The sequence below is a fragment of the Salvelinus alpinus genome, chromosome 3 (assembly GCF_045679555.1).
Source record: "Salvelinus alpinus chromosome 3, SLU_Salpinus.1, whole genome shotgun sequence".
Lineage (NCBI taxonomy): Eukaryota > Metazoa > Chordata > Actinopteri > Salmoniformes > Salmonidae > Salvelinus > Salvelinus alpinus.
In genome coordinates, this window is record NC_092088.1 from 91,284,601 (window position 1) to 91,312,100 (window position 27,500).

The following is a 27,500-nucleotide window of genomic DNA, read 5'->3' on the forward strand; positions in this document are numbered from 1 at the left end:
ATAACATTTACCTCCACAACTAATTCTGATATACAAGCAACAATCACACCATTAATGTGGAAAGAGTAGATATGAATCAACAAATTAACACTGCAGTAATGTTTTAATCAACTAATGTACGTATATAATATGTTCTTATTGTCTTCAGCACCATCACAATTAACATCCCCAAAGCATTAGGTCATTCTGCTGCGAGGTCTAGCTTGGATTAATCTTGGGCCTAAACTAACCACCTCCGATATTGATTTCCGTCTGACAGGTTAAGGCATTGAAGGACAGGTCAGCCAGTGTTGCTGCCATGCTATGTTGTTGTCTTAGGTCTCTCTTTATGCAGTGTGTTGTCTCTCTTGTCGTGATGTGCGTTTTGTCATACATTGTTATTTTTAATCCCAGCACCCGCCCCCGCAAGAGGCCTTTTGCCTTCTGGTAGGCCATCATTGTAAATAAGAATGTATTTGTGACTGACTTGCCTAGTTAACAAAAGGTTAAATAAATAAAACAGGTTAGCCAGACAGGGTTTGCATCCCAAATGGAACCATACTCCCAATATAGTGCAGTGCACTACTTTTGACCAGGGCCCATAGGGATTCCCATAGCTCTCAGGTCAAAAGTGCACTACATAGTGGGTACGGGACCATTTGAGAGGCAGACAACCTCTGCCATGCCGGGTCAACCTCTGCCATGCCGGGTCAACCTCTGCCATGCCGGGTCAACCTCTGCCATGCCGGGTCAACCTCTGAGAGTAACAGGGTTTTTTATGGAGAGACCTTGTCCATGCTTTAGTAACGGATATGATTCCTCATCAGGAGCAGGAAAGAACCCCCAGTCTGTGTTGCTGCACACACACACACACACACACACACACACACACACACACACACACACACACACACACACACACACAAACACACACACACACACACACACACACACACACACACACACACACACACACACACACACACACACACACACACACACACACACACACACACACACACACACACACACACACACACACACACACACACACACACACACACACTACTTAACACTGTTTTGCTGCCACAGGAGACTCGGGCTGTGTCCCACATGACACCCGATTTCCTGTGGGATACCCTATGTGGTCTGGTCAAAAGTAGTGCACTATATAGGGAATAGGGTGCCATTTGGGACATATACTATGTACTCTTTTAAACCCAGTGGTTATCCAGATGAAAATGGAATTAAATTCAACCTCTCTCTGCCACACACAAGCACACACACACAAACACACACAAACACACACACAAACACACGCATAAACACAAACACACACACTCAAACACACACCCAGGAAAGACACACACCAACCCTGCTGAACTATAAATAGATGCTAGAAGAAAATCTTCAGAAAAAAAATAAGCTGTTGCTTTTAAACTGTTATTAACATGTTGATAGAACAATGTCAAATGCTGCGTTTGGAGAAGAGATCTGACTACATGGACACATTAGGACGATGTGGGATGATGTCGTCCACAGTGACACAGCTCTTCTCAATAGTTTTGTCACCCTTGAGATTCACATACTTAATCCCATTTTTCATGACACACATCCACCATTGACAACAACACAGGATAAAGATTGAAGTTCCAGAGCAGACATGTTAGAAACACCGCTTGGCACTATGTTTAAGAAGGCTACGCTCATAGTCTAGTATTTGAGATGTTTTTAAAATCAGAATATGGTGCACACCTAACGATGGACGCCAATGAATGTGGCTATAATGTATATCATGACCTAATCCCCTATGATATCCCTACGACCACCTAATATATATCATGACCTAATCCCCTATGATATCCCTACGACCACCTAATATATATCATGACCTAATCCCCTATGATATCCCTACGACCACCTAATATATATCATGACCTAATCCCCTATGATATCCCTACGAATATCTAATATACATCATGACCTAATCCCCTATGATATCCCTACGAATATCTAATATATATCATGACCTAATCCCCTATGATATCCCTACGACCACCTAATATACATCATGACCTAATCCCCTATGATATCCCTACGAATATCTAATATACATCATGACCTAATCCCCTATGATATCCCTACGAATATCTAATATACATCATGACCTAATCCCCTATGATATCCCTACGAATATCTAATATACATCATGACCTAATCCCCTATGATATCCCTACGAATATCTAATATACATCATGACCTAATCCCCTATGATATCCCTACGAATATCTAATATACATCATGACCTAATCCCCTATGATATCCCTACGAATATCTAATATACATCATGACCTAATCCCCTATGATATCCCTACGAATATCTAATATACATCATGACCTAATCCCCTATGATATCCCTACGAATATCTAATATACATCATGACCTAATCCCCTATGATATCCCTACGAATATCTAATATATATCATGACCTAATCCCCTATGATATCCCTACGAATATCTAATATATATCATGACCTAATCCCCTATGATATCCCTACGAATATCTAATATATATCATGACCTAATCCCCTATGATATCCCTACGAATATCTAATATACATCATGACCTAATCCCCTATGATATCCCTACGAATATCTAATATACATCATGACCTAATCCCCTATGATATCCCTACGAATATCTAATATACATCATGACCTAATCCCCTATGATATCCCTACGAATATCTAATATATATCATGACCTAATCCCCTATGATATCCCTACGAATATCTAATATATATCATGACCTAATCCCCTATGATATCCCTACGAATATCTAATATATATCATGACCTAATCCCCTACGATATCCCTACGACCACCTAATATATATCATGACCTAATCCCCTATGATATCCCTACGACCACCTAATATATATCATGACCTAATCCCCTATGATATCCCTACGACCACCTAATATATATCATGACCTAATCCCCTACGACCACCTACACACAAATACAGTCTTCTACTCCAACAACAATACCCAGTTCCTACAATGTCACGTGGTTCCATGGTCAATGACAAGGACCTTCTATACTCCCTAATGTTTTACAAACAGAGAAAAAAAACGGAACATCTCATTTGCATAGACTCAAAGCAATCCTTTCTGCCAGCCAGGCGGCACAAAATGCTCTGTTTTCTATTTGCACGGAAGCAAAGGCCAAGGGGGAGAATCACAGAGACCGGCTCAACTCAACTCCATGCAGTCGTTCTATTTGAGTATCTACGTTCTATGTTCCGTTTGATCAGCAGTGAAGAACCAGGGAAAACCAGAGAAGGACCAGCTAGACTCAACTGAACTCCATGCAGTCATTGTGAGGTTCTATGTTCCATGTTCTGTGTTCTATGTTCTGTATGATGAGGAGTGGAGAACCAAGAAGAACCAGGGAGAACCAGAGACCAGCTTAACTCAACTGAACTCCATTCAGTCATTCTATGTAAGGTTCTACAGTCCTACTTTCTGTTTGATCAGAAAGCTGCTAATTATTCCCCCGGGGTTCTATTATTCGACGCGTGGTTCCATCTGTGACTGTTGCCAAAGGGGGATTGCTCCTATAACATTGGTTCATTCTCTTCTGTTGTGTGTTTTTTCAAAGTGTAATGTGTGATTCATTATGCTTGGATCACTGTGCCGGAATGACTCCCTCTTTACTGTGGCTCCCTCTGAATCTGTCACCACACCTCACACACACACACACACACACACACACACACACACACACACACACACACACACACACACACACACACACACACACACACACACACACACACACACACACACACACACACACACACACACATACACACACACACACACACACACACACATTGTAAATCTGCCACCACACCTCTGTGCTCTTATCTCTCCTCTCCACATATACAGGATTTGGTTGAGTCATCACAACACTCTTTTGAAGTGGCTCCTAAACATTCAGGCTTGATACATGTATTTATTATGCAACAGATACTCTAAAATAAGTCTCTGTGTGTGGGGGGGGGGACAGGGATATGTCTGTCTGTCTGTCTGTCTGTCTGTCTGTCTGTCTGTCTGTCTGTCTGTCTGTCTGTCTGTCTGTCTGTCTGTCTGTCTGTCTGTCTGTCTGTCTGTCTGTCTGTCTGTCTGTCTGTCTGTCTGTCTGTCTGTCTGTCTGTCTGTCTGTCTGTCTGTCTGTCTGTCTGTCTGTCTGTCTGTATTTGTGTGTGTGTGTGTGTGTGTGTGTGTGTGTGTGTGTGTGTGTGTGTATCTGTGTTTCTGTGTGTCTGAGTGTGAGTTACTAATACGACGTAGAATAAACTAGCAAACAGCGAGTGTGTGGGATTTCACTACATGGTGACAGTTTCATGGGGTATTTGAAGAAAAAGGATGGAATCCTCCGGAAGCAATTAAGGGCATTTGTCACACTTGCCAGCGTAAGCTGAAATGGTGACAGGCCGATGCAGATAGATACTGTGTGGTTGTGGGAGAAAGAACAGCAAAAAAAATACCACTTCTGAGTTTTCTGTCTAACCCTTGACAATAAATGAAAAGCTGAAGAAATCTGGTCATCTGCAACCCAGGCATCTGGGGGAGAGATTATTCATAATTTACAAAGCAAGGGAAGAGAGCTTGATTTTATGTTAGCTGTATTCCAAAACAAAGGCCTAGTCAAGCACGGGCGGGCATGCAATACTTTTGGAGTAATGTTGAAAGTCTAATACCGCATACTGTATAAACAGGACAAAGAACAGACTAGAATCTGAGAGCATGGTTTTGGGAGCATAGAAATAAGAATGAACAGAAAAGGTGTCTCCATTCAAGTCAATGGTGACATAATTGGTGGACTGGCAGCCCTTTTGAGTGTGCCCATGCCAGGAAGTAAAAGCAGAAAGCGTAACCTTCAATCTGTACTGTGATTTGTTGAGTCAACTCAACTGACATTACAAAAAATACATTCCATTGCATGAGCCACATCAGTTAAAATCGTTTGAACGAACATTCTACATTACCATGGCAATCCAGCATCAGTTGATAGAACATTCCAAAATACCATGGAAATAATTGCATCACAATACCATTGTGAGTGTGCCCATGAGTTTACAAGTCAATTGCCAGGGTTAGAGCTTCCAAGCCCATTCTTTTCATTCTTATTTCCATGTTTGGGAGTTTCTGATGCAGTGTTATGTATTCTAGATCAGTATGCTGGAATGATCTAGAATATATCCAGTATTCTAGTGTTCTGTATTATAGACCAGTATTCTAGAATATTTTAGAATATATCCAGGATTCTAGTATTCACTATTCTAGACTATAGTATTCTGTTGTGTCAAAACTATGCGTTGACTCCGTAGTCTATCTTCTGTTCTAATTGAAAGGCACATTCCAATCATCCCTTTAATAAGTATTGTGGAGGTCTGTAAACACTAAACCGACTCATTTTAATGAACAACTGCTAAACCAAACGTTGGATTGGTTTTGACTGCTTCAGTGTTGCTGTAGTTCTATCCTAATGAGAGATGGCAGCTACAATGGTGTTAAAAGACTAGATATTTATGGATGGCTCTCTTATTTCCTTCAGTGTGAATATGTAGTCGCTACACCATCACAGCACCCCTCTCCATGGTCCTGGGAATGAGAAAACACTACCATAGTCATTGGTGATGAAACACATCACCAACACCTGAAAACCACTGGTCATTATCAACCAATAATTGCAATATAATTGTATATTAGTGATGAGCAGCATACATGTTGGTGGGCTGGGCTGTGGAGGAATATGGACCTGGCGTATCTCATGTACAACACCCGCTCCTCTTGTAGCTTTGGTCTAGGGATGCATTGCATTGTGAGGTCAGCTGTGTGTGTTCTTTGTTTCACAGCCCACAACCCACCTCTGTAGACAGACATGCGCTATACAGGTAGGGGGGTAGAGAGGGGTTAAAAGAGGCTATTGACGTGCACAGTTGACTCTAGCTCTAGTCCAAGTTGTTATTGTGCGTTCCACTACCAAGAGATGTTTGGTTAGTAGAAGAATACGCACTAACGCCCTGGACCAGAGCTAGGTTGACTCAAACTCCCAGCTGACTCATCTATATATGCATACATACAAACAATGCTCATTGAACTGTAGTATAACTGCAGTATGTTAGACATACAGCATGTTTGGGGCTGGTTACTCACCCTCCTTTGCTGGTCGTTTAACCTCTGCACTGATGTTGCACACCTGCCCAGCACGGATTTGTGGAGTCAGGCATCCCTCCGTTTGGGGATTTAAAGGCAAAACCACGTTGTTAAGCACAAGCATACTTTCTGATTCTCCGTCGCCTAGGTGCTGGGGACAGGTGCATTTCGTATACACTATTCCACATGTTTCCACAGTTCCTTTCTCCGATTTCAGGCAGTTCTCCAGCCACGTGCACAGCACCTGACATCCAAATTGACTGGGGCTCGCCTTGTTCAAGACCAAGAATTCCACCACAGACTTCTCCTCTTCGTCCGTCTTCTGCAATCCGTTATAATCGTAAGGGAAAACCCTCCGTAGCTGCACGAAATTCTTGTCATACTGCAAAAATATATAAATATTCTTGGAATCACACAGGTACACTATAGACTCGTTGTTTTTCAGCAATTCATTGATCTTCTCGTGCGAGTAGTGATCGAATTGATAAGCAAGCAAAGAGAACTCGGAGCAGCTCAAGTCTCGTTTGTATAGTTTAAGGTAGATGCTGTATTTGGTAGGGTCAGGGTTCTCCAACGTCCATGTGCAGTTCGTGTAGTTCTTGGGAAACATCTCAGTCACTGAGTAAGATCCATATATGACCCCCTTGACCAAAGTGGAACACCAGTAGTCTTGTGCACCAGTTAATCCAAACATAACCAGGAGATAGGTGGAAAATATATAAATCAACTGGTTACGAATAGCCTTCATCCTATGTCATTTGGCCTGCAAGGGGGAGAGATGTAAAAATGACACCAAGGACTCTTAAAGACACAGTTAGTAACAGTAAACAACAGGAACCTGTGTAGGTCTAATACAGGGTGATCTGATTATACCAACGTTTGGTTCATAGTGAGGCCTCAACCTTTTCCGCCTTGGAAAACACCTGGCCAACCATCATCATTCCTGTTCCACTGTTACATTATGGCGGGCAGTCTCCTGCTCCTCTCCCTTGCTGCCTTTTGCAAGAAAGATAAAACTTTGGACAAACACTGCCACCTTGTGGTTGCTATGGTCGCTTGATTTGGGGAAGTCCGCATAAGGGATCAATGAAACTCTTGTCAGTCGTTATTGAGTTGTAATTAATTGGACCGATTTGCGGAACTAGGGAACCGTCAATCTTTGGAATATTTTGAACGTGGTGGGGCTCGCGTGTTCATATGTGTGTGTCCGTCACGAAAAAAGAGAGGTGTGTGATTGTGAACAGTTATCATATTGCTCTGAGAGGGACATATAGGCTGCATGTGGTATTTTATTGGATGTGAGCTCATTTTGCGCAACTATGTTCTCCATTACGCATCACGAAGAGGTGCTTTAAACCATCGATATTCATTTCGATGAGAATAATGAACTGGATTATGTCTTCGGTGTATTCCAAGTCCCTGTCAAAAGGGGTTTTGAATCTGTGTCTATTTTTTTTTAATCAACCTTGGATTTCCGAATCAGAGTCCATACTGCGTGATATGCTGTAGGCTATGTTACACGCCCATCCATCCAACCTGTATCTTTCCTCAATTCAATAGTGGACTAAGAACTGGTTTGGAAGTCCATTATACACTAATTTCATATAAAGACTCAGTGGGAGATGAACCAACCCACACATTGACACAAATACAGCATCGTGTCCCCAGTCCCAATTTCCTTAACATAACTAACATGGGCTTTCTTCTCCTCCCTTATAGGCAGCTAATGATACCTGTAACGTTCTTCCATCTACTAATAGACAGATCTGGATCACGTATCGAGTCGCGAGAGAGGGAGAGGGAGAGAGAGAGAGCGAGAGAATGCATGCGATGTCCTGATTGTATTAATCCTGCAGGCATTGCAGCTGTGAGCAGTGTCACAGTGGTGTGTGAGTAGGCGGTGGAATTAAGTCTATAGAATATTATTCTGAGAACATGAGAATAGTAAGATTTCTAACATTGGGGGACTATAAACCTAATTTGAGGACATTAATATAGGTTATGCACGATAAAATGACAAAGAATGCGATATGATATAATGGCATATTGTGCTGCCAAATGGACAGAATGTTGTCTTTTGGTTTGGGACCTGTTCATATAGTACATAAATGCTATTTCTCTGCAAATATTCTCACTAATGGATAGATAATTCTTGCATTATCACTGTTTATAAGATTCATAGGGAACATGCCGTTCTCTGAAAACAGAAGTCCTTTTGCTAAACGGACATGGTTTGAGCGCTTATCGAGGATTACAATTTGGTAGAGGATGCAGAAACATCCGCTTATTTTACTCTCAAATTAAAGTTGTTTTTCCTCCTGTTTTGCAAAGCGATATGAATATGATGAAATATCAACTCAATCCCAATTCACTGACACATAGACGGCGCTAAAACGAGATGTTTGCCCATTTTTGATAAAAGGCGCACAGAAATACATCTGTTAACTTATTCCAACCCTGTGTAGTCTATGTGTGTCCGTCCCATGGTTGGAATGCCTCGACGCATGTTAGAGCCTATTCATTCGAAACAGAGATACAATGCTGCAGCCACAGAAATGTTGATCGAGATGGAATGTTTGAACTTTCAGACTAGGCTATATCGGTAAAACCGAGAGCGTTGCAGTAGCCTGGCTGGCGTGGAATCTGTTGGTATTATCTGAATGCCTGGCTGCTTTATCTGTCTACAGCCAAAAATCATAATAGCATACTAATAATAATAATAATAATAATGCAATTAATATTATCCCCAAAATTACCTTACACTCCGGAAGCTATGGCTATTTTTCCAAAATACTTGACCACATCCTTTATGAAGAGCAAAATGTGCTGTCTCCTTGCGAATCGATACTTCCCATAGCCCACAGTAGAAGTCCAATGCAACAAGATGATCGTCAATGGACAAAAAAAATGCGTTAGACTCCCGTCTGGATCATCTCCTCCGCGTCGCTTTTTTCCATCAAAACGGACCCAGTGAGAAGCGAAACAACTCGCGACAGCCCAATAGAGAAATATTAGAATGATGGGGGGGACAAAAATCTACAAAATTACCGTGAAGGTATACCTCTATGGATCATCGACGGGTCCCTTCGTGTCTTTTCTCCAGATATATTAGCCTATCAAGACGAGGCAGCAAGTAGTCCAAAAAAAATCCTTAGCGGACGGATGTTTGAATACTGAGTAAGTATGGAGGAGAGATAGAAACCGCTCTGCTCGCTCACCCTGCTCAGGACTGGGGCTGCAATATCACGTCACAGCCACTAAGATAAAGCACGTATGGACGTTTTCTTGCTGCGTCTGGTATACCACTTTCCCACCCCCACCCTCTGACACTCTTACATAGCTTTCCCTTAATTCAAGGCACAGGGATGTTCCCTTGGACTTGGACCCGGGGTTTTGTGCCCACTGCCCAGACAGACAGGCGTACTGCTCCTGACGAACCGGCACGTTGGGTTGGGGTTTACCATTCGTTGTTGGAATATTGGGGTATTTTGGCTGCAAAGACGGATGAGCTGGCGCGCGCAGGACAATAAAAAACATTATATATTCTATCATCACGGGACATTATAAGCGGATAGTGGAATAACCCTCCTTATGATTTTGAAACAAGGATATTAATATTTTTTTATAGATTTCTTCTACATTTTTTGCTGATGTGGCAGGTGTTATGTGTGCTTTTTTGAGACAATGTCTGAAACTCGCCTCTGTCTGTACTAATCAGTGTCTTCTTCTGTTCTTATGCAAAGTAGCCTACAGAACATATCCTCCCTCCTCTTCACGACTGTGTATGTAGTTGTTTCTTGTATTTAGGTCAAAACAGTATTAGGTATGCATGTTTATGTTCATCGAATGATTTGGGGGGTTTTGTTGAGCAGTTTAGTCAAGATATACCACTTCATCCGTTCCAAATGTTGCATGGCAGGGACTTCAGAAAGTCATTTTTTCGACGTTGACCTAAATATGGCAAACTTTTCACTTAAGTTAATATTTTGGTAATATGCTTCGAGGTAAGAACATATCTAATTGAGTCTACTAAGTTAATGCTATAACTTTGTTTTCCTAACATTTTTACTTTTGTTCAACCATAATAAGAGTCCATTGCGCATTGCCAAATAAATATACCGAATTGATCGTAACAGAGACAAAATCAGCTCGCTTTGTTTTCACACACGTATAAATGCACTGTATCTGTAAAGTGTGCAACTCTAAGTTCTTAGTCCTAATGGAACAACAGGAAATGTGATAATAATGACCAAACATACACCAAACACGGACGTTATTTTGCTCCTTACACTACATGTACTGTTTATTCAGAGTCTATAACCATACAAAGGGTGAGAATCGGTTCGTGGTTATTACTGTGGAGTCATACCCGAACATCTGAATGGTTAAACACAGGCATAAGAGCGGATTGGTTGGTTAGTTGTACAGTTCGCTGAACCGTCGTTTCGAAAAGCGCCGGAGACTGGAACAGGCAAGTAGAGACTGACAGGAGAGTTTGCTTCAAGGGCGGACATGAAGGTTGACTGAGCTAAAGAGTGAAACGATCATCGAGGGCATCCCCCACACACATTCAAAGGGTTATATTACTGTCTGGCAAGTCAATGGTTTGGCACCATACTCCTTGTCAGACAGAATAGGTTGAGTGAGGAGTGAGTTAGGCTACCTAAAGGTCCGTTACCTGCGTTCGTAAACCATTAAATAGAACCACTGACTTCAGCTAAGTGGACTAATTTGGGGAGCGTTGAACGTGTTTTTGCGCAGTTTGTGCTCGTAATGTTCCTGGTCAACATACAATTTGTCGAAATATTGCGCACGCAATTAAGCTACATCTGTTAGATTACTTCTTGCTGCTTGCTAAAGCGTTCTACGGTTATCGAATCCATCATTGCCCGCAGGCGGTGAACGGATAGGCTACAGATATTCTACATATTCTTACCCTACGAGGTCCGGAACCTGCTGTGTTTCCTACCTGATAATTCATTGCACACACCTGCTGGCCAGGTCTAAATTAGTCCCTGATTAGAAGGGAACAATAAAAAAAAATGCATTGGAACTGGCGAGGTCCAGAGATGAGTTTGAGGGTTCTAGATTATATGAAGACGCTGGCAACTCGTTTAAGGCAGATGCCTCCACTACAAGATTATGACCGGGCACCGGGGCACGGGTATGACACACTGTGTCTGTTATGGGGTTGAGGAGCAATGAACCGTCTCTAAAAGGGTTTGTGATGCACATTTGCGCTGCCTGCCTGCTGGGAGTCGAGAGGGTGGACACTGTGTGTCTGGTCGAAGCTGTCTCTCTCAGTGCATTGTGAGTTCATTTATATGATCCGATCCTCATGACAGGATGCAGTAGATGCAATATTCAAAGCTATGGCTATGGATTATATATATGTATATATATATATATATGGATAAAATATATGGATGATATATAATAGATTGATGCTATGCCACGGGTCCCTTATGTCCATGTGTTTATGAGCTATACTGTGCTTGTCTCTGTGCTCTCAAAATAGAATCACATCCCTAGGTCTATTTAGCTATAGCAAAAAACGGAATGATGATTTAGTGACTGTGGTGCCATGAGAGTGTATGCCCGCCCGCAGAGACACAGCTGGGAGCTGTCCCTTCAGCACCACCCTGGACATGACCCCTGGGGGATTCAGCACCGCAACACCATGGACAGCAACCTCTGACAAGGCACCAGTATAGACTACCTGCTGTGCAAGAGCATGGACAGCAACCCCTATACAAGACACAGCTGTGGCAGCAGACCCCAGCCCCTTCAGCACCATGGACAGCAGCCCTTATACAAGCCACAGCTGTGGCATCAGGCCCCAGCCTCTTCAGCACCATGGACAGCAGCCCTTGCTACAGCAGCCCCCACAGCTTGGTTCCAAAATGGGCTATATCATAAAAATGTAGGAAAACAAAAATGTGCCTTTTAGTCTTCATTTAAGTTTAGATGTGTGGTTTTTTAGATTTTTAGAAGATAAATTATAGAAATAGGTGGGGTTTTGACTTTGCCCAGATAGTGACGATCCTACAGCTGCAGCACCATGGTCATCTACCTGCTTCATACCAGCCACAGCTGCAGCACCATGGTCATCTACCTGCTTCATACCAGCCACAGCTGCAGCACCATGGTCATCTACCTGCTTCATACCAGCCACAGCTGCAGCACCATGGTCATCTACCTGCTTCATACCAGCCACAGCAGCAGCACCATGGTCATCTACCTGCTTCATACCAGCCACAGCTGCAGCACCATGGTCAGGTACCTGCTTCATACCAGCCACAGCTGCAGCACCATGGTCAGCTACCTGCTTCATACCAGCCACAGCTGTAGCACCATGGTCAGCTACCTGCTTCATACCAGCCACAGCAGCAGCACCTTGGTCATCTACCTGCTTCATTCCAGCCACAGCTGCAGCACCATGGTCATCTACCTGCTTCATACCAGCCACAGCTGCAGCACCATGGTCATCTACCTGCTTCATACCAGCCACAGCTGCAGCACCATGGTCATCTACCTGCTTCATACCGGTCACATCTGCAGCACCATGATCATCTACTTGCTTCACACCAGCCACAGCTGCAGCACCATGGTCATCTACCTGCTTCACACCAGCCACAGCTTCAGCACCACAATCATCTACCTGCTTCATACCAGCCACAGCACCACAATCATCTACTTGATTCATACCAGCCACAGCTGCAGCACCACGGTCATCTACCTGCTTCATACCAGCCACAGCAGCAGCAGTACCCATTAGTACATGTTCAGCACCACGGACAGCAGCCACAGTTGCAGCAATATCCTCACAACCACAGCTGCAACAACAAAAAACGTGTTTGGAACCATAGAGATCCTTTTAAATTACTCCTAGTATTCTAGTAGGTAATACTATGTCCAGAACCATAGACAGCTCCCTGACAGGAGGAGGTATAGGAACCATGGACAGCTCCCTAACAGGAGGAGGTACAGGGACCATCGACAGCTCCCTGACAGGAGGAGGTATGGGAACCATGGACAGCTCCCTGACAGGAGGAGGTATAGGAACCATGGACAGCTCCCTGACAGAAGGAGGTACAGGGTACATGGACAGCTCCCTAACAGGAGGTGGTACAGGGACCATGGACAGCTCCCTAACAGGAGGAGTTACAGGGACCATGGACAACTCCCCGACAGGAGGAGGTACAGGGACCATGGACAGCTCCCTGGCAGGAGGAGATACAGGGACCATGGACAGCTCCCTAACAGGAGGAGGTACAGGGACCATGGACAGCTCCCTGACAGGAGGAGATACAGGGACCATGGACAGCTCCCTGACATGAGGAGGTACAGGGACCATGGACAGCTCCCTAACAGGAGGAGGTACAGGGACCATGGACAGCTCCCTAACAGGAGGAAGTACAGGGACCATGGACAGCTCCCTAACAGGAGGAGGTACAGGGACCATGGAAGGCTCCCTGACAGGAGGAGGTACAGGAATCATGGACAGCTCCCTAACAGGAGGAGGTACATGGACCATGGACAGGTCCCTGACAGGAGGAGGTACAGGTACCATGGACAGCTCCCTGACAGGAGGAGGTACAGGGACCATGGTCAGCTCCCTAACAGGAGGAGGTACAGGGACCATGGACAGCTCCCTGACAGGAGGAGGTACAGGGACCATGGACAGCTCCCTAACAGGAGGAGGTACAGGGACCATGGACAGCTCCCTGACAGGAGGAGGTATAGGAACCATGGACAGCTCCCTGACAGGAGGAGGTATAGGAACCATGGACAGCTCCCTGACAGAAGGAGGTACAGGGTACATGGACAGCTCCCTAACAGGAGGTGGTACAGGGACCATGGACAGCTCCCTAACAGGAGGAGTTACAGGGACCATGGACAACTCCCCGACAGGAGGAGGTACAGGGACCATGGACAGCTCCCTGGCAGGAGGAGATACAGGGACCATGGACAGCTCCCTAACAGGAGGAGGTACAGGGACCATGGACAGCTCCCTGACAGGAGGAGGTACAGGGACCATGGACAGCTCCCTAACAGGAGGTGGTACAGGGACCATGGACAGCTCCCTAACAGGAGAAGGTCCAGGGACCATGGACAGCTCCCTAACAGGAGGAGGTACAGGGACCATGGACAGCTCCATAACAGGAGGAGGTACAGGGACCATGGACAGCTCCCTGACAGGAGGAGGTAAAGGGACTATGGACAGCTCCCTAACAGGAGGAGGTCCAGGGACCATGGACAGCTCCCTAACAGGAGGAGGTACAGGGACCATGGACAGCTCCCTGACAGGAGGAGGTACAGGGACCATGGACAGCTCCCTAACAGGAGGAGGTACAGGGACCATGGACAGCTCCCTGACAGGAGGAGGTACAGGGACCATGGACAGCTCCCTAACAGGAGGTGGTACAGGGACCATGGACAGCTCCCTAACAGGAGGAGGTACAGGGACCATGGACAGCTCCCTAACAGGAGGAGGTACAGGGACCATGGACAGCTCCCTAACAGGAGGAGGTACAGGTACCATGGACAGCTCCCTGACAGGAGGAGGTACAGGGACCATGGTCAGCTCCCTAACAGGAGGAGGTACAGGGACCATGGACAGCTCCCTGACAGGAGGAGGTACAGGGACCATGGACAGCTCCCTAACAGGAGGAGGTACAGGGACCATGGACAGCTCCCTGACAGGAGGAGGTATAGGAACCATGGACAGCTCCCTGACAGGAGGAGGTATAGGAACCATGGACAGCTCCCTGACAGAAGGAGGTACAGGGTACATGGACAGCTCCCTAACAGGAGGTGGTACAGGGACCATGGACAGCTCCCTAACAGGAGGAGTTACAGGGACCATGGACAACTCCCCGACAGGAGGAGGTACAGGGACCATGGACAGCTCCCTGGCAGGAGGAGATACAGGGACCATGGACAGCTCCCTAACAGGAGGAGGTACAGGGACCATGGACAGCTCCCTGACAGGAGGAGGTACAGGGACCATGGACCGCTCCCTAACAGGAGGTGGTACAGGGACCATGGACAGCTCCCTAACAGGAGAAGGTCCAGGGACCATGGACAGCTCCCTAACAGGAGGAGGTACAGGGACCATGGACAGCTCCATAACAGGAGGAGGTACAGGGACCATGGACAGCTCCCTGACAGGAGGAGGTAAAGGGACTATGGACAGCTCCCTAACAGGAGGAGGTCCAGGGACCATGGACAGCTCCCTAACAGGAGGAGGTACAGGGACCATGGACAGCTCCCTGACAGGAGGAGGTACAGGGACCATGGACAGCTCCCTAACAGGAGGAGGTACAGGGACCATGGACAGCTCCCTGACAGGAGGAGGTACAGGGACCATGGACAGCTCCCTAACAGGAGGTGGTACAGGGACCATGGACAGCTCCCTAACAGGAGGAGGTACAGGGACCATGGACAGCTCCCTAACAGGAGGAGGTACAGGGACCATGGACAGCTCCCTAACAGGAGGAGGTACAGGTACCATGGACAGCTCCCTGACAGGAGGAGGTACAGGGACCATGGACAGCTCCCTAACAGGAGGAGTTACAGGGACCATGGACAGCTCCCTGACAGGAGGAGGTACAAGGACCATAGACAGCTCCCTGACAGGAGGAGGTAAAGGGACCATGGACAGCTCCCTAACAGGAGGAGGTACAGGGACCATGGACAGCTCCCTGACAGGAGGAGGTACAGGGACCATGGACAGCTCCCTGACAGGAGGAGGTACAGGGACCATGGACAGCTCCCTGACAGGAGGAGGTACAGGGACCATGGACAGCTCCCTAACAGGAGGTGGTACAGGGACCATGGACAGCTCCCTAACAGGAGGAGGTACAGGGACCATGGACAGCTCCCTAACAGGAGGAGGTCCAGGGACCATGGACAGCTCCCTAACAGGAGGAGGTACAGGGACCATTGACAGCTCCCTAACAGGAGGAGGTCCAGGGACCATGGACAGCTCTCTAACAGGAGGTGGTACAGGGACCATGGACAGCTCCCTAACAGGAGGAGGTCCAGGGACCATGGACAGCTCCCTAACAGGAGGAGGTACAGGGACCATTGACAGCTCCCTAACAGGAGGAGTTACAGGGACCATGGACAGCTCCTGCATCCCAAATTCCACTATATTCCTTTCTTAGTGCACTATGTAGGGAATAGGGTGCCTTTTAGGATGCAGACATTGACTCAACAATCTCTAGTTGCACAGCTGTTGCGTGTGAGGAACTAATTGTTTATCTCAAGCAATTGTAAATCTGGTAAGATTATAATGGCATATGGCAGCTAACATTTCTGTTGAACCTGGCACTGTGGATTGTGAACACATATTTCAAGGTTTGGGAAGTTTGTCTCTACAGAAATGTATTACATTTAAAAGATTGAGGCATATTATGAAGACCTTTGGATTTAAAATCGTATTGTCTACTGAACGTGATATCACACATTATATTATTAAGCAAAAAGGCACGAGGGGGTGTGGTATATGGCCAATATACCATGGCTAAGGGCTGTTCTTAAGCGTGACGCAACACGGAGTGCCTGGACACAGCCCTTAGCCGTGGTATATTGGCCATATATCACAAACCCCCGAGGTGCCTTATTGCTACTATAATCTGGTTACCAACGTAATTAGAGCAGTAAAACTAAATGTTTTGTCATACCCGTGGTATACGGTCTGATATACCACAGCTGTCGGCCAATCAGCATTCAGGGCTCAAACCACCCAGTTTATAATGCTAAATAGAACATTTCGGATCCTGCCTTTACAATAGTATGTTCTTACTATCCCAAAATGACAGAACAAGAGCTGTCTGCTCTAGCACAAGCTCCACCTTGCCCTCTGATAGGCTAGCCATATTGCTTACACCTATCAAATTCTTTCAGGTCTACACAAGTGTTGAGGAGGTAATGCCTAGGGGCTAGAGGTTGGTTCTGGACAGTTCCTAACCTAACACAATGTCTTGACCACTAAACAACTCCAGTCCCCTCTCCCGGGACAAGTGGCTAGTGCCTAGGGGCTAGGGGTTATTTCTGGACAGGGCCTAACATCATTGGCTTGACCACAAAACAACTCCAGTTCTCTCTCTTTCTCCATAGAGGTCTAACTGAACATAATGTCCACATTAGAGTAATGTCATGTAGTACTCCAGGGGAACGCTGTGAACTCCATCAAATGGAAATACTGTTCAACTGCCAATTTTGCTTTTGTGTTTGCATCGGAGGAAGAGACAGTCAGGGATTACTAATCAGTCTCAGCACAGGGCTGCCTGACATTGTCATCCATACTAATGTGACGGACTCAGCATCGGCCCCAAAATGGCACCCTATTCCCCTAGGGGCCCTGGTCAAAAGTAGTGCACTATAAATGGAATAGGGTTCCATTTGCAATGTTTTTTTAGTATCTGTCACTTCAATAACAGTGTTGATATCTGAAGAGAAAATGACATGTTTTTCATCCCTCCACCAAACCAAGTGCCCAGTCCAGATCATTAAAAACATGGCTGATCTCTTGCAGATTGAGGTCCCCTAGCAGAGTTGTTTGGCATGGATGAATCTGTAACTGCAGTATTAAGGTATTAAAGGGGCAATCCAGTATTCAAAGAACAACAACATTCTGACCCTGCCACTTTTTGGGGTAAACAGCTGAGTGATGGGGCTGGAGAAATGTAACCAGTGTGTGGAAGTTGCATTCTTCAAGAATCAATGGCTATATATATTTAATTTAACATCTCCTAAAATGTATGTACCAATCCCGGATTACCCCTTTAAAGTATTAAAATCTCTCACTTCCTCAGGCAGCCAGTTGGAAACATCAGGAGTGACCCGAAGCAGGCCCACATGGGTATCCTACAGCGCCAGAGCCAGAATGAAGACCTTAAGGTGTTTTGGGAGACTCCTGCCACACACTCACACTCACACACACACACACATGCATGCACACATGCGCACACACACACCACACCAACGCACACACACACTTTGCAAAGCTTTATGAAAAGATTAAAAACACAACTGAGGGTATCACTCCAGTGACATCCGACGAGGCCAAGTGCCAACCTTCCAGGACATCTGCCACCCCCCCCTCCCCCTCTCCCCTCTCTCTCTCTTTCTGTCTTTCTGTCTTTCTCTCTCCCCCGCTTTCCCACTCACTCTCCCACTCTCCCTTCCTTCCCTCTCTCTCTCTTTCTGTCTTTCTCTCTCCCCCGCTTTCCCACTCACCCTTCCTTCCTCCCTCCTTCCCTCTCTCTAACCTCAGTCCCCTGTCAGTATGGTGGTGGCTAAGTACAGATCCTTTCTAAGCCATGTTTGCCCTTTAGGCAGACCTCAGGCTGGTCCAATGCTAACACACAGATGACATGTCTGTCTAAGCAGACCAAGGCAATCCTCTGACTCAAGGTTAAAGGTTAACTTGACGTCAATGTGAAATCATATAACGAGCTATCGGCAGGCGAGCGCTGGGCCGGTAGACCTTGGCTACGTCCCAAGAATGTGTTTGTTTTTCTGTGATTGTGTTTTCCATCTCTGTTCTGCTTTTCATGATGTTTTGATGTTTTGATGTACTGATGTACTGATGTATTGATGTGTAGATTTCTGTTAATCTTTCTGAAAAAGAGATCTTGCTCTCTGCATGACTCACTGTCAAAATAAAGGTAATTTTTGGTTTGCTTTAATGGCACCCTATTCCCTATGTAGAGCACTACGTTTGACCAGGCCCCTATGTGCCTTGGTAAATAGCAGCGCACTATAAAAGGAATCGGGTCCCATTTGAGACACAGCCTTGGTAAGTCGCCTACAGACCTTGCTTGGTAATCAACAGACTGCAGTGACCTGACTGAGGGGTTAGTTGAGAGCACTCGTTTTATTTGCAGTGCAGCAATGTGTTTTCATACCATCAGGCTCATCACACTCATTAAAACCATAATAGTCCAGTAGATCTTGTGCTTAGACATTAAAACTGAAGGAAATCTGAAATGTTTTTTTTTTTTTAGGACGTGTTTTGGACATAGTATTTTGTTTCTAGGTCGTGACTATTGACATGGATAGGATATTCAACATCCCAAATCTAATTTACCCCCCACTCCCTGTAACTGGCCTCCGTATTCCACATTCACATCCGCCCTTCAATATCTAACAATAAGTATACTGTACTGCATATCATAGCAGGGTTGGGGTCAATTCCATTTCAACTCCAGTCAATTGAGAAAGTTAACACAATTTCACATTTTCCAAATTGAAAACAATTGAGGAGAAATGGAATTAGAATAGAAACGTCAGTCCTGAGTTGAAATGGAATTGAGCCCAACCCTAAGCCCACAATACTGTACATACAGTATGCCCTGTATTCAGACTGCAGCAATGTGAGGTTGGCTTCATGTAATACTGTACATACAGTATGCCCTGTATTCAGACTGTAGCAATGTGAGGTTGGCTTCATGTAATACCGTACATACAGTATGCCCTGTATTCAGACTGCAGCAATGTGAGGTTGGCTTCATGTAATACCGTACATACAGTATGCCCTGTACTCAGACTGCAGCAATGTGAGGTTGGCTTCATGTAATACCGTACATACAGTATGCCCTGTATTCAGACTGCGGCAATGTGAGGATGGCTTCATGTAATACCGTACATACAGTATGCCCTGTATTCACACTGCAGCAATGTGAGGTTGGCTTCATGTAATACCGTACATACAGTATGCCCTGTATTCAGACTGCAGCAATGTGAGGTTGGCTTCATGTAATACCGTACATACAGTATGCCCTGTATTCAGACTGCAGCAATGTGAGGTTGGCTTCATGTAATACCGTACATACAGTATGCCCTGTACTCAGACTGCAGCAATGTGAGGTTGGCTTCATGTAATACCGTACATACAGTATGCCCTGTATTCAGACTGCAGCAATGTGAGGTTGGCTTCATGTAATACCGTACATACAGTATGCCCTGTACTCAGACTGCAGCAATGTGAGGTTGGCTTCATGTAATACGGTACATACAGTATGCCCTGTATTCAGACTACAGCAATGTGAGGTTGGCTTCATGTAATACCGTACATACAGTATGCCCTGTATTCAGACTGCAGCAATGTGAGGTTGGCTTCATGTAATACCGTACATACAGTATGGCCTGTATTCAGACTGCAACAATGTGAAGTTGGCTTCATGTAATACCGTACATACAGTATGCCCTGTATTCAGACTGCAGCAATGTGAGGTTGGCTTCATGTAATACCGTACATACAGTATGCCCTGTATTCAGACTCCAGCAATGTGAGGTTGGCTTCATGTAATACCGTACATACAGTATGCCCTGTACTCAGACTGCAGCAATGTGAGGTTGGCTTCATGTAATACCGTACATACAGTATGCCCTGTATTCAGACTGCAGCAATGTGAGGTTGGCTTCATGTAATACCGTACATACAGTATGCCCTGTATTCAGACTGCAGCAATGTGAGGTTGGCTTCATGTAATACCGTACATACAGTATGCCCTGTATTCAGACTACAGCAATGTGAGGTTGGCTTCATGTAATACCGTACATACAGTATGCCCTGTATTCAGACTGCAGCAATGTGAGGATGGCTTCATGTAATACCGTACATACAGTATGCTCTGTATTCAGACTGCAGCAATTCGAGGTTGGCTTCATGTAACACTAAAGTGTTCACCACTGACCATGTAGTAATGATAAGTCCTCTGAATCAAAGGCCTTCTTCTCAGGTGCTGTCTTTTGTGTGTCCCAAATGACACCCTGTTCACTACAATGTGCACTACTTTTGACCAAAGCCATATGGGATTCTCTGTGGTCAAAAGTAGTGCACTTTATAGAGACTGGGGTGCCATTTGGGAAGCTGTTTCACTCTGACAGCTCTGAGAAATAAGCCACCGTGATGATCACTGAATAATTCATCGCTAAGTAAATCGCTGTCTTATCACCTGTGTGTGTGTGAGTGTGTGTGTGTGTGTGTGTGCGTGTGTGTATGTGCGCGCGTGCGCGTGTGTGTGCATGTGTGTTTGTGTGTGTGTGTGTGTGTTTGTGTGTGTGTGTGTGTGTGTATGTATGTGTGTGTGTTTGTGTGTGTGCATGTTTGTGTGCATGTTTGTGTAGGTGTGCCTGTCACAGATACATTAGCCGGCAGCTTTTTACACAGTTTGACAGCCTCGGGTTGTGAGACAAGGAGACTTGTGGTGCTGTCGTTGTATAGAATAGACTCTAAAAGGTTCTTGAGGGGTTCTTTGTCAGGGGTGTGGGTAACATGTGTAACCATTGTTTTATTTGCATATCAAGAAGGGTTCTTTACTGCTGTGATGATCGTGAAGAACCGTCCTGTTCCTCTACAACATATCTTCCTTCATGAAATGCTACACTGCTAAAACGTTTCTGTAAGTGTACGGTACACTACAGGCTACTGGTTCAAATGAAAGTACGGTAAACAACAACGAGTGACTGAATTGTGTGTATTTGTGCCAGTCCTCAGTGGAAGGGTTGTACCAGTTTAAGTGGTTGATAGTTATGTTGTCAAAGGTTGGGCACCTCTTTTAACACTGTCAGTTCTGCCATCTTTGTAAAAGCACGTGACAATAAAGAGTTGAACTGTTAAGAGGTAATTGTCCATTTCACAGTAACTTAATAGTTGCCTGGAAGTTGCTGTGAATTTTGTGTTACCTAACTGGCAACAAGCTGTCAGTAAGTTATTGTAAAATTCACAGCCAGTTATTGCTGGTAACTTACTTGCATTAAGCTGCCAGTAACTTACTGTACTTTCACTGAACTTTTGTGATTACAAGATAGCAACTACTTTGTAGTCAGCACACTTGGTTGACAGCAAACGGACCTTCCCACCACACCATCAGCTCAGTGAGTGTGACAGAGATAGCGTCAGTAAGTTACTGTGACTTTTTTGCAGCAAGCTGACAGTAATTTATTGAAAGATAAACATGAACTTCCAGGTGACCAACTGCCATTAAGTTACTGGGAAATGCATAGTAATCTCTTAACAAATGTCACAATCTCGTACAAAGATGGTAGAACTGGGAGTGGAGAAATCAGGTGCTCAACCTTCATCAACACAAAACCAGTTAAACTATTAAAACACTTCCACTCATGGTTGGCACAAATACAACATATTTTAGGCCATGCCCCAAAACATGCTAATGGCCCCTGCCAGCACATTGTCCCCACCTACATTTCAACGTGCAGTAATGAGTGTACCTTATATTGAACTAGCTCCTTTTTTGGAGTGTAGATTATTAGTACACTTCTTTCTGCTGTTGTTATCCTGTTCCCCCTATCACATCAGGCTTTCCAACCCTGTTCCTGGAGAGCTACCTGATTCTAATAGTTACAGTGGGCTCCAACATTACTGGCACCCCTGACTGGCAATGCACAAATAATACTTTAAAAAAATATAAACAATATAATTATAGAGATAAACTCAAAATAACAACATGTCAAAATATACTGGACTTTATTAATATTTCAATGGAACCCAACAAAATAATTTATTGATTCAATTAAAAATCTTGTCAATGTCCTTTAAATCAAAGTTTCACAATTAATGGAACCCTTAAATATTATTGTAAATAACATCAACCAACATTAAACCAGGAATTAAGTTCCACTTATTTAAGTTTATCTAAGTGTTAAGGAACTATATTGAGCCATTTGTCACATTCGTCGTAATGTGGAAGAGAGGAGGACCAAGGCGCAGCGTGATTGGAATACATTCTTCTATATTTAATGAAACGAAGAATACTTGACACTCTAAACAAAAACAACAAAACGAACGTGACGCTATATAAAAACAGTGCAGACACAAGCAACTAACACATAGACAATAACCCACGAAATACCCAAGGACTATGGCTGCCTAAATATGGTTCCCAATCAGAGACAACGATCAACAGCTGCCTCTAATTGAGAACCAATCTAGGCAACCATAGACATAAATAACACCTAGACTAGAAACACCCCCATAAACATACAAAACCCCTAGACAAGGCAAAACACATAAATCACCCTTGTCACACCCTGACCTAACCAAAATAATAAAGAAAACAAAGATAACTAAGGTCAGGGCGTGCCAGTACCCCCCCCCCCCCCGAAGGTGCGGACTCCGGCCGCAAAACCTGACACTGAAGGGGAGGGTCCGGATGGGCCTTCTTACGGCGGCGGCTCGGGTAGGGGACTCCACCATAGTCATTACCCGCTTTGGTGGCGCCTCTGGAGCAGCGACCATTGCAGCGGGTCCCGGACTGAAGACCATCGTAGAGAGCGCCACTGGACGGAGGGGCAGCTCCGGACTGAGTGGCAGCTCCGGACTGAGGGGCGGCTCCGGACTGAGGGGCGGCTCCGGACTGAGGGGCGGCTCTGGCGGCTCCTGACTGGCGGGCGGCTCTGGCGGCTCCTGACTGGCGGGCGGCTCTGGCGGCTCCTGACTGGCGGGCGGCTCTGGCGGCTCCTGACTGGCGGGCGGCTCTGGCGGCTCCTGACTGGCGGGCGGCTCTGGCGGCTCCTGACTGGCGGGCGGCTCTGGCGGCTCCTGACTGGCGGGCGGCTCTGGCGGCTCCTGACTGGCGGGCGGCTCTGGCGGCTCCTGACTGGCGGGCGGCTCTGGCGGCTCCTGACTGGCGGGCGGCTCTGGCGGTCCTGACTGGCGGGCGGCTATGGCGGCTCCTGACTGACGGACGGCTCTAGCGGCTCAGGACAGACGGGCGGCTCTGACGGCTCAGGACAGACGGGCAGCTCAGACGGCGCTGGACAGACGGGCAGCTCAGACGGCGCTGGACAGACGGGCAGCTCAGACGGCGCTGGACAGACGGGCAGCTCAGACGGCGCTGGACAGACGGGCAGCTCAGACGGCGCTGGACAGACGGGCAGCTCAGACGGCGCTGGACAGACGGGCAGCTCAGACGGCGCTGGACAGACGGGCAGCTCAGACGGCGCTGGACAGACGGGCAGCTCAGACGGCGCTGGACAGACGGGCAGCTCAGACGGCGCTGGACAGACAGGCAGCTCAGACGGCGCTGGACAGACGGGAGACCCTGGCGGCGCTGGACAGATGGGAGCACCTGTAGTGAGGAGACAGAGAGACAGCCTGGTGCGGGGGGCTGCCACCGGAGGGCTGGTGCATGGAGGTGGCACCGGACAGGCCGCACTGGGCCATTACATCACTTCCTTTTTCACTAGGGTATAAAAATGAGGTAACACACATGCAATATCCCTTTGTCATCCAACACCATGAAGAAAACAAAAGAACTGGCAGTTCAAAAGGGACAGATGGTCGTAGACCTTCATAAATCTGGTAATGGCTACAAGAAGATCCACAAACGATTGAATATACCACTGGGGCACTGTCAGGGCAATTATTAAAAAATTCAAAAGATATGGAACAGTTGAAAACCTCACGGGTAGAGGACGCAAATCCATTTTGCCCCCCAGGATAGGGAGGAGGATCGTGAGAGAAGCAGCAAAATCCCCAAGAATCACTGTGATTGAATTGCAGGCCTTGGTGGCGTCTTGGGGTCGCCAGGTTTCAAAAAGCACCATCAGACGCTACCTCCACAACCACGGGCTCTTTGGAAGGGTTGCCAGAAGAAAGCCCTTAATGACAACAAGACACAGATGCAAGCGCTTGGAGTTTGCCAGACGTCATTTAAATTATGATTGGAAGAGGGTGCTCTGGTCAGATGAGACCAAAATGTAACGTTTTGGTCAGATACAGCATCGGCATGTTTGGCGTCGAAACACAGATGCATACAAGGAGAGGCACCTCATACTCACGGTGAAATATGGTGGTGGGTCAGTGATGTTTTGGGGCTGTTTTAATTCCAGAGGTCCAGAGGCACTGGTTAAGATTGATGGCACAATGAATTCCACCAAGTACCAGGCAATTTTGGCTGACAATCTGGTTGCCTCTGCCAAAAGGCTGGGACTTGGCCGTATGTGGACTTTCCAACAAGACAATGACCCAAAACATACCTCAAGATCCACACAGAAATGGTTCTGTGACAACAAAATCAATGTTCTGCCATGGCCATCTCAGTCGACGGACCTCCATCCAAACGAAAACCTGTGGGCTGAGTTGAAGAGGGCAGTTGATAAACGCAAACCCAAGAATGTGAAGGATCTTGAAAGGATCTGCATAGAGGAATGGTCCAAAATCCCTCCAAATGTGTTCCTTAACCTTGTCAAACATTACAGGAAAAGACCATGCTGTTATCCTTGCCAGAGGTGGTGACACTAAGTGCTAAATGAGGAGTGGCAATAATTATGAAACGTTGATTAAGTGAAATGTATTTTGTATTAAATAATTGTATGATTTTGGTGGGTTCCATTGGAACATTAATAAAGTACATTATTTCTCACATGTTGGTATTTTGAGTTTATCTCTATAATTATATTGTTTATATTATTTTAAGGTATTGTTTGTGCATTGCCAGTCAGGGGTGCCAGTAATTTTGGAGCCCACTGTAGCTGGTTGATCAACTGAATCATGTTAGTTATAACTGGGGTAGGAGGGAGAACCTACAGGAGGGTAGCTCTCCAGGAACATGGTTGGAGAGCCCTGACACAGATCAATCAGGATTTTATAGCAATATGAGCATAGCACTATTTTTATGTCAATTTCAAATGTTACCAAGGCTGTCTAGTCATGAAGGAAGAACATTATTCTCTCTATCTCTCATCTGGGTGTTGAATGTAAGTCTGTCTGTGTCTGACTACAGCAGGACACTGATCCCAGGCAGCTCCATTGAAATACAACATAATCTCCTCCCTCATGACTCAGTTATTGTTTCTGTCTTTATAGGCTGTCCAATTCTTAGTGGTAATGTTACGTGATATCTTGTAAATCTCTTTATATTTGTCTAGGTAAGTAACTTGTTTTGGTTCAGAGTATGTTGTTATCTACTTCAACTTGGGTGTCTCTGTAGCGTTGAGTATATGTGAGTGTTTGTGTGTGTTTGTGTGTGTGTGAGTGTGTGTGTGTGTGTGTTTGTGTGTGTGTGTGTGTGTGTGTGTGTATGTGTGTATGTGTGTGTGTGTGTGTGTGTGTGTGTGTGTGTGTGTGTGTGTGTGTGTGTGTGTGTGTGTGTGTGTGTGTGTGTGTGTGTGTGTGTGTGTGTGTGTGTGTGTGTGTGTGTGTGTGTGTGTGTGTGTGTGTGTGTGTGTGTGTACATGTGTGGAATTACAACTACAACTGCTCTTTTCCAAATCATGATTGTTCCCACAGTAAAATAATAAATAAAATAATTAAATTAATTCCACGAGGACCCAGAATGGGATATGTTAATTGAGTCAAGTAATGTTCCAAAACAACTTATAATTAATTTACTCCACAAGAAAACAAATGTAAAAGTGTCTCTCAGTAACGTATCTAACAGAGTAGTTACTGCACAGAGTAATTGTTATCCAACATAGGGTAAGGATATGGAGGAGGAGGCAGACGTTGTACAAGCACCCAACCGATTGTGTTTTTGTTTGTTTCTTTAATTACTTGTCACTTTTATTTCTTATTCCTATCCGTATTTTTTTCAACTGCATTGTTGTTTAAGGGTTCGTATGTAAGAATTGTATTCGGCGCATGTGACTAATAAAATTTTATTTGATTTGGATTTTTTTTATTCAACATAGAGTTACTTCCATATGATCACATAGGATAGTTCATGTTATCCAACAGTGTTACTTCTATATGATCACACAGGATAGTTCATGTTATCCAACAGTGTTACTTCCATATGATCACATAGGGTAGTTCATGTTATCCAACAGTGTTACTTCCATATGATCACACAGGATAGTTCATGTTATCCAACAGTGTTACTTCCATATGATCACATAGGATAGTTCATGTTATCCAACAGAGTTACTTCTATATGATCACACAGGGTAGTTCATGTTATCCAACAGTGTTACTTCTATATGATCACATAGGATAGTTCATGTTATCCAACAGAGTTACTTCCATATGATCACATAGGATAGTTCATGTTATCCAACAGAGTTACTTCCATATGATCACATAGGATAGTTCATGTTATCCAACAGTGTTACTTCTATATGATCACACAGGATAGTTCATGTTATCCAACAGTGTTACTTCCATATGATCACATAGGGTAGTTCATGTTATCCAACAGTGTTACTTCCATATGATCACACAGGATAGTTCATGTTATCCAACAGTGTTACTTCCATATGATCACATAGGATAGTTCATGTTATCCAACAGAGTTACTTCTATATGATCACACAG

General features: G+C 45.3%; 3 protein-coding genes across 15 annotated transcripts in view; 2 read left to right on the forward strand and 1 right to left on the reverse strand.

Moving 5' to 3' along the window:
- adgrb3 (adhesion G protein-coupled receptor B3) overlaps positions 1-9,510 on the reverse strand; it is a 368,383-nt gene extending 358,873 nt beyond the window's left edge. For 5 of the 13 annotated variants that reach the window (XM_071394475.1, XM_071394470.1, XM_071394468.1 and 2 more), the window contains exons 1-2: positions 8,965-9,502; positions 6,209-6,971 (exon numbers count right to left, since the gene is read on the reverse strand). In XM_071394475.1, coding sequence (XP_071250576.1) covers positions 6,209-6,956 — 748 coding nt within the window. In that variant the 5' untranslated portion in view covers positions 6,957-6,971; positions 8,965-9,502. Of the gene's footprint in view, positions 1-6,208; positions 6,972-8,964 lie in introns of all 13 variants that reach the window. The other 8 variants (XM_071394479.1, XM_071394472.1, XM_071394471.1 and 5 more) reach the window with 5 other exon arrangements.
- Positions 9,511-13,119: 3,609 nt separating this feature from the next.
- Positions 13,120-13,548, forward strand: LOC139569873 (putative per-hexamer repeat protein 5). Its single transcript, XM_071391194.1, has one exon. It carries the CDS (start codon positions 13,120-13,122, stop codon positions 13,546-13,548), a length of 429 nt encoding a protein of 142 aa, XP_071247295.1.
- A 15-nt stretch (positions 13,549-13,563) lies between these two features.
- On the forward strand, positions 13,564-16,380 carry LOC139569874 (putative per-hexamer repeat protein 5). The gene has a single exon (XM_071391195.1). It carries the CDS (start codon positions 13,564-13,566, stop codon positions 16,378-16,380), a length of 2,817 nt encoding a protein of 938 aa, XP_071247296.1.
- Positions 16,381-27,500: the final 11,120 nt, after the last annotated feature.

Bases quoted from the DNA above. Each gene is read 5' to 3' on its own strand.
- LOC139569873 (XM_071391194.1), top strand. From the start codon at position 13,120: ATGTCCAGAACCATAGACAGCTCCCTGACAGGAGGAGGTATAGGAACC.
- LOC139569874 (XM_071391195.1), top strand. From the start codon at position 13,564: ATGGACAGCTCCCTAACAGGAGGAGGTACAGGGACCATGGACAGCTCC.